Source organism: Siphateles boraxobius, unplaced genomic scaffold, assembly GCF_051911475.1.
Source record: "Siphateles boraxobius isolate OS27281-9 unplaced genomic scaffold, OSU_SipBor_1 29, whole genome shotgun sequence".
NCBI lineage: Eukaryota > Metazoa > Chordata > Actinopteri > Cypriniformes > Leuciscidae > Siphateles > Siphateles boraxobius.
In genome coordinates this window covers 3,589,657-3,602,379 of record NW_027508908.1, presented here as the reverse complement: position 1 = coordinate 3,602,379, position 12,723 = coordinate 3,589,657, and the positions used below count along the sequence as shown (strand labels likewise).

The 12,723-nt window shown below is 39.6% G+C and overlaps 1 protein-coding gene across 3 annotated transcripts in view; it reads right to left on the bottom strand.

Annotated features, from left to right (window-relative positions):
- The window catches only part of lef1 (lymphoid enhancer-binding factor 1), a 42,716-nt gene extending 30,483 nt beyond the window's left edge, over positions 1 to 12,233 (bottom strand). The window contains exons 1-3 of one of the 3 annotated variants that reach the window (XM_077246159.1): positions 11,535 to 12,233; positions 9,954 to 10,020; positions 8,914 to 9,041 (exon numbers count right to left, since the gene is read on the bottom strand). In XM_077246159.1, coding sequence (XP_077102274.1) covers positions 8,914 to 9,041; positions 9,954 to 10,020; positions 11,535 to 11,741 — 402 coding nt within the window. In that variant the 5' untranslated portion in view covers positions 11,742 to 12,233. The remainder of the gene's footprint in view (positions 1 to 8,913; positions 9,042 to 9,953; positions 10,021 to 11,534) is intronic. The other 2 variants (XM_077246157.1, XM_077246158.1) reach the window with 2 other exon arrangements.
- Positions 12,234 to 12,723: the final 490 nt, after the last annotated feature.

The following is a 12,723-nucleotide window of genomic DNA, read 5'->3' as shown; positions in this document are numbered from 1 at the left end:
TGAAAGTCGGCTCACACACAGGACGGGCACCTCCCCCGGTTCGATACTTTTGAAGGAGTACTTTTGTGGCCATTGTCCCGACTAAAGCAAACAAAACATCGGCTGTGTGCAAACAAGGCGAGACGCGGCGGCGGAGTATGCAAACGTGCACAAGATCTTTGTTTTCTTGACTTTGTGCAATTTAAATAGGAGATAATGGGATAGGAGAGGGAACAGGTCCAAGATCCGGTCTAACGAAAAGGATTCAGAAAATTAGCCTAACCCTGTGTCTGCAAAATTCTTGTGCATCGTCTATTAAATGACAGATTGAAAAACAGAAGTGTAAATAAAGGTGTCATGTGCTACAACAAGGTTTTAATTAATGTTCAACCTCAAAATGAGTTCATAAATAACAAAGATATGGGCGTGTAGATACAGAACGAGCTGAGAAACCATCAGTTTACCTTCAAAATGGCTCCAATAATTACAGACTAAATCTATAATGCATAAGCAGCATGAATGTATGCCATCTTAGATGCATGAATATTGATCAAAGACCAGGTAGAAATATCATTGTATGTCTAGAGGATTCTGCAGGAATATGAATTATACCATAATGGATGGGGCGTTCCAAAAACCTAAAACCCCAAAAACTCAAAAACGTACTACAAAAGTCACAGCCAATCGGAATATTTTTGATGAATTTGACATTTTTGGCTTTTAGTAATAAGTGTCTGTTGGCTTTGGAGGTCATATGTGCAAACGTCAAGTAAATCTGTATTTACAGTGTTTCTCTTCTGTTAAAACAGACGAAAAATACTGATGACTCATCTTGCACTCGGGGCGTAGACAAATTATTCTCTAATGAAATGCTCTCAAGGATGAGAAATACTAGCTTTCTGTAACGCAACCGACTAGCAATAGCAAGTAGCAACTCATGATTCATGACTATTTTTTGTCCACTAGAAATTTTTGGAAAACACTTTTTCAACTTTGTACTTATTAAATGTCTTACAACTGTTATTTGTGTCAACAATATGGCCTGTATCCTTAAGGGCTATTCTCAACAGGACTGAAACAGACATCATCAAGGAGATATTTTACACAAATACATTTGTGTTCATATAAAATGCTTATATGCTAGATCATTTGAAATATAGCTTCAAAACTTCAATATTTCAGCCCATTTCCGAATCTTGGTAACTCAATGATCGCTCCAGCCATCTTTATGATTCTACGCACAGCCAGCCAACGACATACACTACAAAAGTTCAAACCTCCTAAGTGTACATTTTAAAATAATAGTGTCATCAAAACTATGCAATGACACAAAAACATTTAATGGAATTATTTTATTTTGATGTTTAATTTAAATCACTATCAAGACATCAATTTAAAATATATGAAAGTCCATCTTAGGCCCTATGACTGGTCACGATTTCTTTTAAAGTTTCACTATTTTTAAATCACGTTTGCCGTCACTGCATCATTTTAAATGGTGTGAGAAATACTTTTATAACTAACAGTATGAATCGCATGTAGTCGCTCAATTAATAATCATAAAAGCCACATGCATTATAATTAAAATTTCGTTTAGATAAAGAATATAAACTTCCTAAAAAGTATTTTGTAGACGTGAATCTACAAAACTAATTTCAAACATTTCAGATCAAAAGGGTTTCAAGGTCTTGAGAAAAAAACAGTCACGTTTCTCCAGAAGTTTGGTGGTCTTTTTTTTTTGTGGTCTCGAACCAAGATGTAAATTAAATTTTATTATTACCTATGCACATCCTTTGAGAGGCACAGATGTCATTATTAAGCACTGCAGTGGTTGCAAGAAGTTGGTACGAGGTGCACAAAGGCAAAGATGAACAAACACAGTCTTGCGGAGTATTCTTATAGGTTTCATCATCCAGCATCAAACAACCGGGGAAAGTAAACAAAGTGCTACTCGTCTCAGGCCTCACATCCACAACCAGAACGAGAGCGAGTTAGACAGAGCATATCATACAACAAAATAGGGGGTGAATAATAGCACACGTTCTAAAAAATACAGAAATGCCCGTTCTAGAGTGTATTTGAACATGCAGCCTCATATCACAGGCTCTATATATTGGTGAAGGGCCCTTCAGCAATAAATGAACACTCCACATGGGCTCAAATCAATTAGCGATAGAAAAAAAAAAACATCACAATGCAGGTCTGTTAAGATCAGTAACAGTAATGCAGAAGGACAGAATCAAAGATGAAAGATCAGATCAAAGCAGCAGAGCAGTCAATTTGTCTGATGAACCTTATTAACAATAGGCTGAGACGAGGGGGCACTGGTAATGGTTACGGTTTGTGTAAACCATGATCGAGGCATGAGTACAGAATACATAGGAGAAAACAAAACAAGAATGGAGTAGCATGTATTTAGTATGTATACAATAGTAAAAAAAAATTGTTTTTGGAAGAAGTCTCTTACGCTTGCCAAGGCTGCATTTATTTGATCAAAACTACAGCAAAAGCATAAATATTACAATTTAAAAATATTACAATTTAAAATATATATTTATTATGATTTAAAACTATGAATTTTCAGCATCATTCCTCCAGTCTTCAGTGTCACATGATCCTTCATGTGATTCTGATATGCTGATATATGCCGATATTCTGATATGCTGCTCAAGAACAATTTCTGATTATTATCAATGTTGAAAAAATTGCAGAAAACATTTTGCATTAACCATGATACATTTTTTTCAGGATTCTTCGATGAATAGAGTTAAAAAGAACAGCATTTTTTTTAAATAAAAATCTTAAGTAACATTATAAATGTCTTTACTGTCACTTTTGATCAATTTAATGCATCCTTGCTGAATAACAGTAATTTCTTTGAGGGAAAAAAAATATAACTGAAGCTAAATTATATATAGCAACTTTTATTTATTTATATACATGTAAATTATTAAATTTTTATACAAAACATTTTTACATAAAAACAAGCATTTTATATTTTTTACTGTTTTTAATATAAATTGATATATTATAAGCATGTTTAAAAATAAATTTCAACAAATCTTATTTGCCATTAATAAATTCATCATGTAATGGACATAAAAAAAAATAAGTTTTTCTACTACAAAATATCACATGTAATTCAGTGTTACTTGCCTATTCTTAGTAATTGTTTGTGAAAGTTGTTTATACACCATTTTCTTTCCAGTGTAGCCTATATATCGCCATAACAGATGGCTACAGGCCACCCTGCTCTCTGGGTCACTGAAAATGTGTTTATGTTGCCATCAGCATCTTAAGTAAGTGTATTTTGCACAAATTGGTCACCTCCAGGGGCGGGATAGTTTCCCCGTTTCAGTCTAATGTGGGAAAGCCCGGACGGGGAGGGTGGGGGGGGGGTTTGGGGGGTGTTGGCAGAACCGGGCACACGCTCCACAACAATAGCCGAGCCTCGTTAGCTCCGTAGCAATCCCACCGCCTACGCCACACCAAAACATCGCCCGCATAAATATGGGGACATCTGCAAGGGTAATCACTGCATTGTGCTCCCATTTTCTGCTCTGCTGGACGGCAACAGGGCAGCCTGCTTTTCAACACCTATCCCCCTCCCTCCGCCAGTCCTCCCTTCCCCTGCCTGGGCTCCGTTTCTGGGGTCAGAGTCCCTCAGGTAACAAAACCCCCTGAGACTTGTGCTGAGTTACATGTAATTACTCCCACAATCTGATTGATTTTGGTCCGAATAGGGCAAGAGGACACCTTTAACTTCCTGCTTACCCTCCTTCAGTGTATCTTTGTCACTTTTTTTCTACGTTCCCTATCTCAGTTCGCCCCCCCCCCATCCATTTCCATGCACAACAACCCCCTCTAATTCCCCTCACCATCCCTCGCTCACACTCCCCTTCCTCTCTCTCTCTCTCTCTCTCTCTCTCCAACGCTCACGAAACGAAGCCAAGACTCTTCATCTAGTAGGAGGCAGAAGGCTTTGAAGAGATCAAAGCCAAGGCCGCGAGCAGTTGTGTGCCCTGGGAATACGCCGCAGCTCTCTGCTCCACAGCCCCCTTTTTCCAGCGTCATGTCGGATTGCAGCTGGATTGCATTTCGCCAGTTTTCTTAATGCTCTCGGTTTTGACTTTGACATCACTGATCCCCCCCCCCCCCTCCCCAACACACACACACACACACACCTTCAACACAAACGAGAGAGAAGGGAAGACAGAAAAAGACAAAAACAAAGGAGCAAATGAGAGAAAAATCAAAGAGAGTGAAGTTAAAATGAAAAAACTGGAAAAGAAAGGAGTAAAATAGGAGGAGAAGGAGCAAGAGAGATTGACAGGGTGATTTTTATTTTCACAACTCCATAATTGGCCAGTTCAAAGGCGGATGAAAAAAGGAAGCATTTGTTTTTAATTCCGCGGCAGATATGAAAGGAGCGACAAACTTTTATGAGTTCCCCAAAAATTAAAGACAGGCTCTTTTCACATTCAAAGAACAGGGTGTTTTTTATGGCCGAGACCACACAAAAAGAGCTGATAGCAAACCCCACCCCTCCCATCCGCTGCAAACATGAGTTGACTGACTGCGAGATGCCGAAAAAGAGGGTTTTTGGTGTGCAACACAGAGAGAGGGAGTGAGTGCATGCAAGAAAGGGGAAAAAAGAGGCTTTATCCATACATCCATTAAACAGCCTTGCTAATAAAGCCTGGTGGCAAGCCATCTTTTGTACTGTAACTCAGAGAAACCCTTTACCAAACTCCTACACCAGGGAGCATGAATATTTCAGTGGCGTCTGATCCACGGAGCATGTGAAGCTCTTTTGCCCCCACATACACAAACAGCCTGACAAAAAAATAAAAATAATGAGCTTCAGAAAAAATATGGGAAAGAAAGTGGAACCTAGTGGCACAGAGCCTCTATTGATCAATAAAAAGCAGTGCAAATGAAGTTCAGAGATGCGTGCATGCATTTCCGCGAACACAATGCGGTTTCAATCGCTGTCACTGATGAATTTCTCTTGAGATGACGAAGGTTTGACGAGACACTCGACTTGTCTGTTCTGGTGTTTATACGTGCCAAAATTACCAGTACTACACAATTTTCAACAGTTATACAACTAGTGTGATTTGATAGAAGAGGGTTACTGACACGCATCGAAGGTCGATTCTCAAACAAACAATTGTAAAATGAGAAAAACATGGGGATTTTAAGTCATTCGAGACTAAACGAGCTTCAAATGACAGTGGGAATGAGAATACACAAAATGAAGCAACAAACATTCAATGAAAAGGATTTCAAAAAAAAGAAAAATGCAAAAGAAGAACAACTAAACTGGTACAAGAGCGTCAGCTATATTGTCAAAATAAAGCAGGATTTAAAGAGGCCGCTGGAGGTCACAGCCGGGCCTGGAGACATAACATACAGGAAAAGTGATGACAACTGTGATGCGAAGACAAAACACAACATTGCACTTAATTTACACGTGCCCTCAGGATCCTCTCAACAGGTGCTACCGCTGGATTGCAGAATAGATGTGCATTAAAAGGTCAACAAATAACACTCGTGTGTTCGAGCCTGTTCAACGCCAGCTCAAAAATTATCATTTTTAGGATATAAACTTGGCATTGTAAGTTACGAAAATTGTTGAATTTTACATTCAAGCATTCAGTACATGGTTTAATCCAAAGCGACTTACAAAGAGGAACAAAAGCGATTATTCAACCATGTTCGTCGTAATACAATACGTATATATATGACAGCATTTCTCAAATACAAACAAAAGCAATTTCATTTGGGCGTTCCGGACAGAATTTCAAAGTTTTTAAAGTCTCCTACTATGAAGACATTGCAATTAACGTGGTTCGCTTGACATTAATATTTCGGGATTGGTAAAATGCCCCATGGAGGCAAACCTTTGAAAATTAACCTAATAACACTGCCAGCCTGTTTTGCTTTGTACATCCGACACATGGATTCAATATGACTGTGGTAACCAGCCGGTGTAAACAGAGTATCAATGGCCCACTGTTTCAAAACCCTGGGTCTGTCCCAGTGCACTTCAAAGGGCCGTGGGTTGCTGAAATCTGCGAGGTCTAGGCCACATTGGTGTTCAGACCTGCTCAGCAGATGATATGGCTACTTGTTTGCCCCTTATCACCCATGTGTGGGGGCGGTTCGCTTTGCTTGCCTTCATCAAAGGATGACAGGTTAAGCATTTAAAGTACGTGCTAAGAGCGTCAGGAAGGCATATGGTTGATGTACATAATGCTAATACTGAAAAATATGAAAGTTCACGACAAATATGCTACAGAAATAATGTTACAAAAACCACACACAAGGGCTGCTGGGAACTGTAGTTTCTTCGAATGGTGCAGAAAGGAAAAGAGTGAGAGTAGATGACCCAGCTGTGTAAAATCTCTTTAGGCAAAGCCAGGGTTTGGGGGGGTTTGTGATTCCACGGCATGTCCACGCCAAGAGATCCGTCACATCCCACATCAAAGCAGGCCGAGTGCGAGTGTATATCTTGGGTCGGTTCTTCCCGTGCTCCACTGCCAGAGGCCAGTCGGGATGGGGGAGGTAAACGGCACAAGGACAGAAGTTGCTTCACCAGAAGCTCCAGCGAATGTACTACAGTAGCCATTCATATATGGAGAGCAAGCTACCCATCAAAACAGCCGAGTTGAAAGGAAGGTAGAATCCTTCAAAGCCTCGCTGCAATCAACATACTGTATGTTTATTTAAATAATAATTTTCCATGCATTATTGGTCTAAATTCACATCGTCTCTGAGACTTTTGCACACCAAACGTGAATATTAATCACAAACACGGTTTTGAAATAATATGCTATTTACAATGTTGCCCAATGACATAGTTTATACCAAATGATAGCAACTTAAGAACCAAATATAGAAAAGCTTTGAATCCAAATTCGCAGCTAAAACAGAAAAAAGCGGTGTGCAAACCACTATACAGGAGTAAATTTGGTTGATATTCAGCACCACCTATTATACATGGGGAAATTTGATTTTCGTTTAACTAATATTTGCTTACTTTTTGAGTAGACCACTAATTTCCATTATTATTATAGTTTCGAAACGTGAAAAGCCTTTGGATCAGCACATTCTGAAGAATTCCAGGACATTTAGATAAAGGCATTAACTAACTTATGGGTCACAGGTCAAACATGTAACATCTCAAACACTTAGTGAGATGAAACTTTGTGCTCGAACTTTAAATAATCCAATTTAAGATGAAGAAACGAAAGACAGAGGATGAAGAACTGATTAAACAATTCAATGAAATCCAGGACCCCATCACCCCATTCTCCTCTCCAACTGATTAAAAGGGGGCCCGAGATAAGCGGAACTACATGAAACATCCCGGCGCGAGGGAAATCATTTCAAAAGGAGGAAATGCCTAGGTTGTCTTAATTCCCAATTCACCATTTCAAACTAATGTTAAAATATTATAACTTCAAAGCTACAGGCACCAGAGACAATGCAGCCCCAGTGTTTACCTGGAAACATTATCTGCTGACCCCAAGTTAGTCATCTCAAAGGAACCCTGGATGCCATTTCCAGATGTCGTCTATCAGATTAGAGCAACATGTAAAGCTTTCATGGATCACTAAGCACCATGATGCCAATATCCACTACTGCTTTAGGGGGGGCTGGAGAACATTGTCCTCGTACGGTTGGCGTTTCACCAGGTAGCAACAACACACACGCTCAAAAAATGCTGACCACCAGAATATTGTCTGTTTCATGACTGGGAGGGAGTTTCAGGCACTGGAATGTCATAGCCAATGGAAATCAATCCAAACTTCAGGGGAATGAAGGGGGGGAGGGAGTAAAAAAAAGAAGATGCCTTTGATCTCGCAGAAAACCGATCCCAGGCCTTGGAGATACTGTGTCCGAATATTTGAGCCACCACAAAGGAGAGAAAGAGACAACAGACGGAGGAGTTCGAGGAAAAGGATCTGGCATGATTGCGGTTTTATTTGCACACAGAGTGAAAAAGAGAAATTCAGGTAAGTTGCAAATGGTCGCACATTTTGCAACAACTCTGCAAAACCGTTGTAAAAGTATGAGTGGAAATAATCTGCTATTATTTGTGGATTTTTTTTGTACCTCTCAAGCAAATGCTTTAAATCACAAAGGATGTTCCAGTGACTACCTTGCTGACCCAAAGACATTTTGTGTGTTTGTGCATCTAAATGCACAAACTTGATGTGTAACAATGCATCTGCTTAAGAAGAACTAAACAATAAAAAATGTTAACTAAGTCAGAACCATTTATCCCAAATGCTTCGATCAAATTACAGGTCAATCTTCTGTTTGGTGTCCATCACCACAGCAAAAACCGAACCTTAATCGCACGGGCGCAGACTGATAAAGGAGCTGAATTCAGAGCTGTGCAAACAATGGATGAGATGAGCTCAGCGGAGAAAGCCCTCTCTCTCATCGGGCTCACAGACTGCCTGCAGCGGCCATCTCTTCCAGGCACCAGTACACTGCCAAACAGGGAGTCTTAACCACACAAAAACTACCAAACAGGATTAGGTGGACAGCTGCTAGCGTATCCACCATCTTTTTTTCTTTTTTTTAAACCCCCTCCTTCCATCAGCGGTTGTTTTATAGAATAACCAAGAGGGTAAACATCTGTAAGTTATATACATTTATCCATAAGAGTGCACGTCCCTTCAAAACAATCATACTATTTTTTATTTTTATTTTAAATCTGCCACGCTGAAAAGTATAGACAGTACGAGCAGATATGGATATGGGTCAGAGCATTAGTCACAGACACGCCGCCAAGCAGCAACTAACGTCATAACCCAAAGCTGCACGCTACAATGAGGGAAGATAGAATAAAGTTATGAAAAATGTCACTGGTGGACGGCGAGGGATCGGGATTGAACGGCATGGGAAAACACTCACCGTTCTGGGAATGGGAGGCGAGAGAGAACCGTTGTTCATGTAGGAATCATTGTTCATATTGGTCATCATGATGTATCCTGGGTAACTGGGGTACGGGTGGCCTTTGCTGTACATGTCCTGGTGCTTTCCTGTGAGAGAATAAAATTCAACCTGAATAAATAAGAATTCCTAGGCAAGATTTACATTTATTTTAACTCATACTTGATGTGATCCAGTCCCAAAAAAAAAAAAAAACTTTCAGCGCCAATTAACAACAAATCAAAAATGAACTTCCTGAGCAAATGCCACATTTTAAAAAAAATGCTCGAAATCCAAGCTAAACAGGAAATCAAGAAGGTATCTAAAACGGGGAAGCCGTTTTGAGGCCACTGAAGTGTTTAGCTGAAAATTAGCATCCTAATTCACAGCAAGCAGAGAACAAAGGGCAAAAGACAATCAAGTCACTTCACTGTGACCCCAGCGCCCTGCTCGGCGTAAAAAAGACCCGGGTGCAAACAGAGATCAAATGAACTCCGGGCCATCACAGCAACATGCTGCTCTTGACAATAGAGTCTCAGACGGTGTGTTTGGAGGCCAGCGTGTCACAGGAAGATGGGGCACTTCCCTGGCACGTGTCATTACGTGTCGACAACAAACAGACTGTGGGCTGTGAAATTTCCTTCACAAAGCCATCGTGATCAGTGGAGCGAATGAACAAATCTAAATAATTACCAGCATTTATTACAAATAATATCCTCTATAAATAAGAATTAAAAAAAAGAGAAATATATATATATAAATTTACACACACACATATGTGTGTGTGTGTGTGTGTGTGTGTGTGTGTGTGTGTGTGTGTGTGTGTGTGTGTGTGTGTGTGTGTGTGTGTGTGTGTGTGTGTGTGTGTGTGTAAATTGCTTTCTTTGCAAGTGTTTTAACATAATAAAATGAAAATGGCATGATTTTGTAAAAGCATGCTTTGAGAATAAAAAAAAGTACATCACTGAATCAAAGAATTAATAATAATACGCCATGTTTTTACCCCAAGCCATAGGACTTACCATCGTCCGGATGGTCCCTGTGCTTCTCATGGTAAGAGTCTGGTGTCATTTGGGACTGTCTAGCTGCCTGTTCAAAAATGTAGGAGAGAGATATTAACAGCTTAAATTCTGATGTGCAACGTGTTCATGTTTTTCCAGGATTCCTGCTATCTGAAGAAAAACGGACAAAAAAGCTGACAAAATAAGGCATGCTTTAATCATATGTTTGGCAGAAGGCATCCATAACGAAAAGATAACTTGAGGGTTTTTTATGCATTGATTAAACTCAAGTCATTTTCTCTCTGCTGTGGAGTCTGACCACAAATGTGGTCGGTATCTTAAGGAAGGAAAAAGAAAGGCTTCGCTACTATTCTCGTTCACTCCGCATTATGAATCAGAAGTGCCGGGAAATAAACTCCATTTGGAGTTCAGCTCCCTCTGGGTGCCTTCCAGCAGAGTGAGGATCGGCACTGCTTTCCCAATTAACATTCAGCCCATCAGTTTGTTCGTTCTCATGTCATGCTGTAACCCTGCATGCTGTTGATGCCAGGAGGAAATACATTTCATTAATAAAGCCAAGCATCTGCTTATTCTTCAGTTCATTTTACTTGATTCACATGACCAAGTACTAATGGGAATTTTTTTTTTAAAGCTGAGAAACACAAAAATAAACTGAAACGAGATTACACCAGCACACTAATCTGACAACTGTCCCACAAAATTCATTTAGTTTCATTTGGATAATTATTTACTCTTTTCTTTGTGTGAAATTGCAGTAGGGTATGTCATTTGTAAAAGGACAGGCAAATTAATTTGTCGCCATCATAAATGGGGTGTGCTGATTTTTAATACATATTAAAAAATGATTTTAATAAAAATTAGCATATTGCAGAATATTGTAAAACAATATCACAAACCAATCAGAGGTATAATGAGCTGTTTCAGAAATATTAAAATATGTGCCTATTGCACCATATTATCTGGCAGACTTTCCTGGATAATCATTATTACTCAGGACAAAAATGCAATAATAATAATGACAACAACAATGTTTAGCATTGTAATAGTATTGCAATATTATATTTACAATATTGTTTAATAACTGTTCAACATTAACTGTTGAATAAACTGAATAAGTAGCTATATCTTGGTACAATTCAAAATAAATGTATTGAATAAACTATATTGTGATTAGTAAAAGAAAATATTAATAAACAATGCCTTTGAAAATTAATGACTGTGGAATAAAAACTTAATATTGTTAATTTGATTGAATACCCTTATAAAAAAAAATGAAACATTGAATAATATCTGTGATCAATAGGCTAAAGAAAATTATGACCATCGAGGCTTTTTAGTGTGTTTTTCTCTCTCGCTTAAATAAGGACAGTGGGTCAAAATTAGTTTGTTGACTTTAACACGTGTAGCTCTACCATTTAAACCATCCACACACACACACACACACACACACACTCTCTCTCTCTCTCTCTCTAACAAAACAGAGGCTAAAATATCAACAACTTCCCAACTTCCCAACAGCTGGACACGAAGTTTGACGGAGACCTTCACGTGCGTCTGAGGACTGAGGAGTAAGTTACTCACGTCGTGATTGTTACTGTTGGGACTGATTTCTGTCTCGTTGACCAGAGATGACTTGATCTCCGCTAAGTCTCCCTCCTCCTCGGAGTGGTTGATCTCCGCGAAGATCTGCTCCTTGTGCGGGTCTCCCTCGTCTTTGAACGGGATCATTTCATCGGTGGCACAGAGCTCCGGGTCCCCGCCGCCTCCTCCACCTGACAACTGCGGCATTTCTCGGGTGATTGAAAGTCCTCCTCACCCTACAAACGCCCGGAAACCGAACGCGTGCAACAGAAACCCCCGTATACTTTCACCTCGCGCGCACTCCAAACACGCGCAAGAGTGTTTGATCAACAGCAGCAAGAGCGCGCGACCGGTAAAACACTCAAGAATCCAGAGGGGGAAATAAAATATAGAGGCGCTGAATGAAAGGAAGAAAAAAAGTTAAGTACAGTTCCTTGGGTGTTTTAAAAGCAAGCGTCAGAAGTTGAAGTTCAAATGAAAGCAGGTCAGTTCTGTCTGTTAAAAAAAAAACCCGACTCCAAAAAAAAGTGCTGGAGTTCAGATGCTGTGTGTCATTCCCGTTTTGTTTGTTGGGTAAAAAGGTGTCCCTCTTCAGAAACGAGCTCAGCAGAGACTGAGAGTAATGTTAGACTGGAGAGAGTGTAGTGCTGTACTCCTCCCCCTGATCTCTGACTGACTATAGAGATGAAAGAGAAGCCGCCGCTGTGATTGACACCTCACACACGCGCGCGCGCATACACACTCGCACATGTATTGACTGACACTCCAGAGGAAAGTAAAGGGGGATTTTATACATTTCATCCAACAAAAATGGACAGAGAGCAGAAAAAATGTGGAAGTTCATTTTTCATATTCGTTTTTCAGGGCTGTTGGAAACGAAAACTGTGTCGTAACAACGTCAGTTTAACCAATTAGAAAAGAGCTACTGGATCATACATAAGCGGTGTAAAATATTTAGGATTTACAGGAAACATCAGAAGTCATTTGTGAACATGGTATTGAATGTTGGATGACTGGTTTCATGTAAATCAGCTGGTTCTTTTGTTTAATTCGATATATAGGCTCATATTCACGAGCTTTTCATCGTCATGTTTGAAACAGTTTCCAATACTGGACCCAAAAAAGATGCACAACATTATATAGCCTCATGTTATATATGGGTTTAAATATGTTTTAGGTAGTTACATTT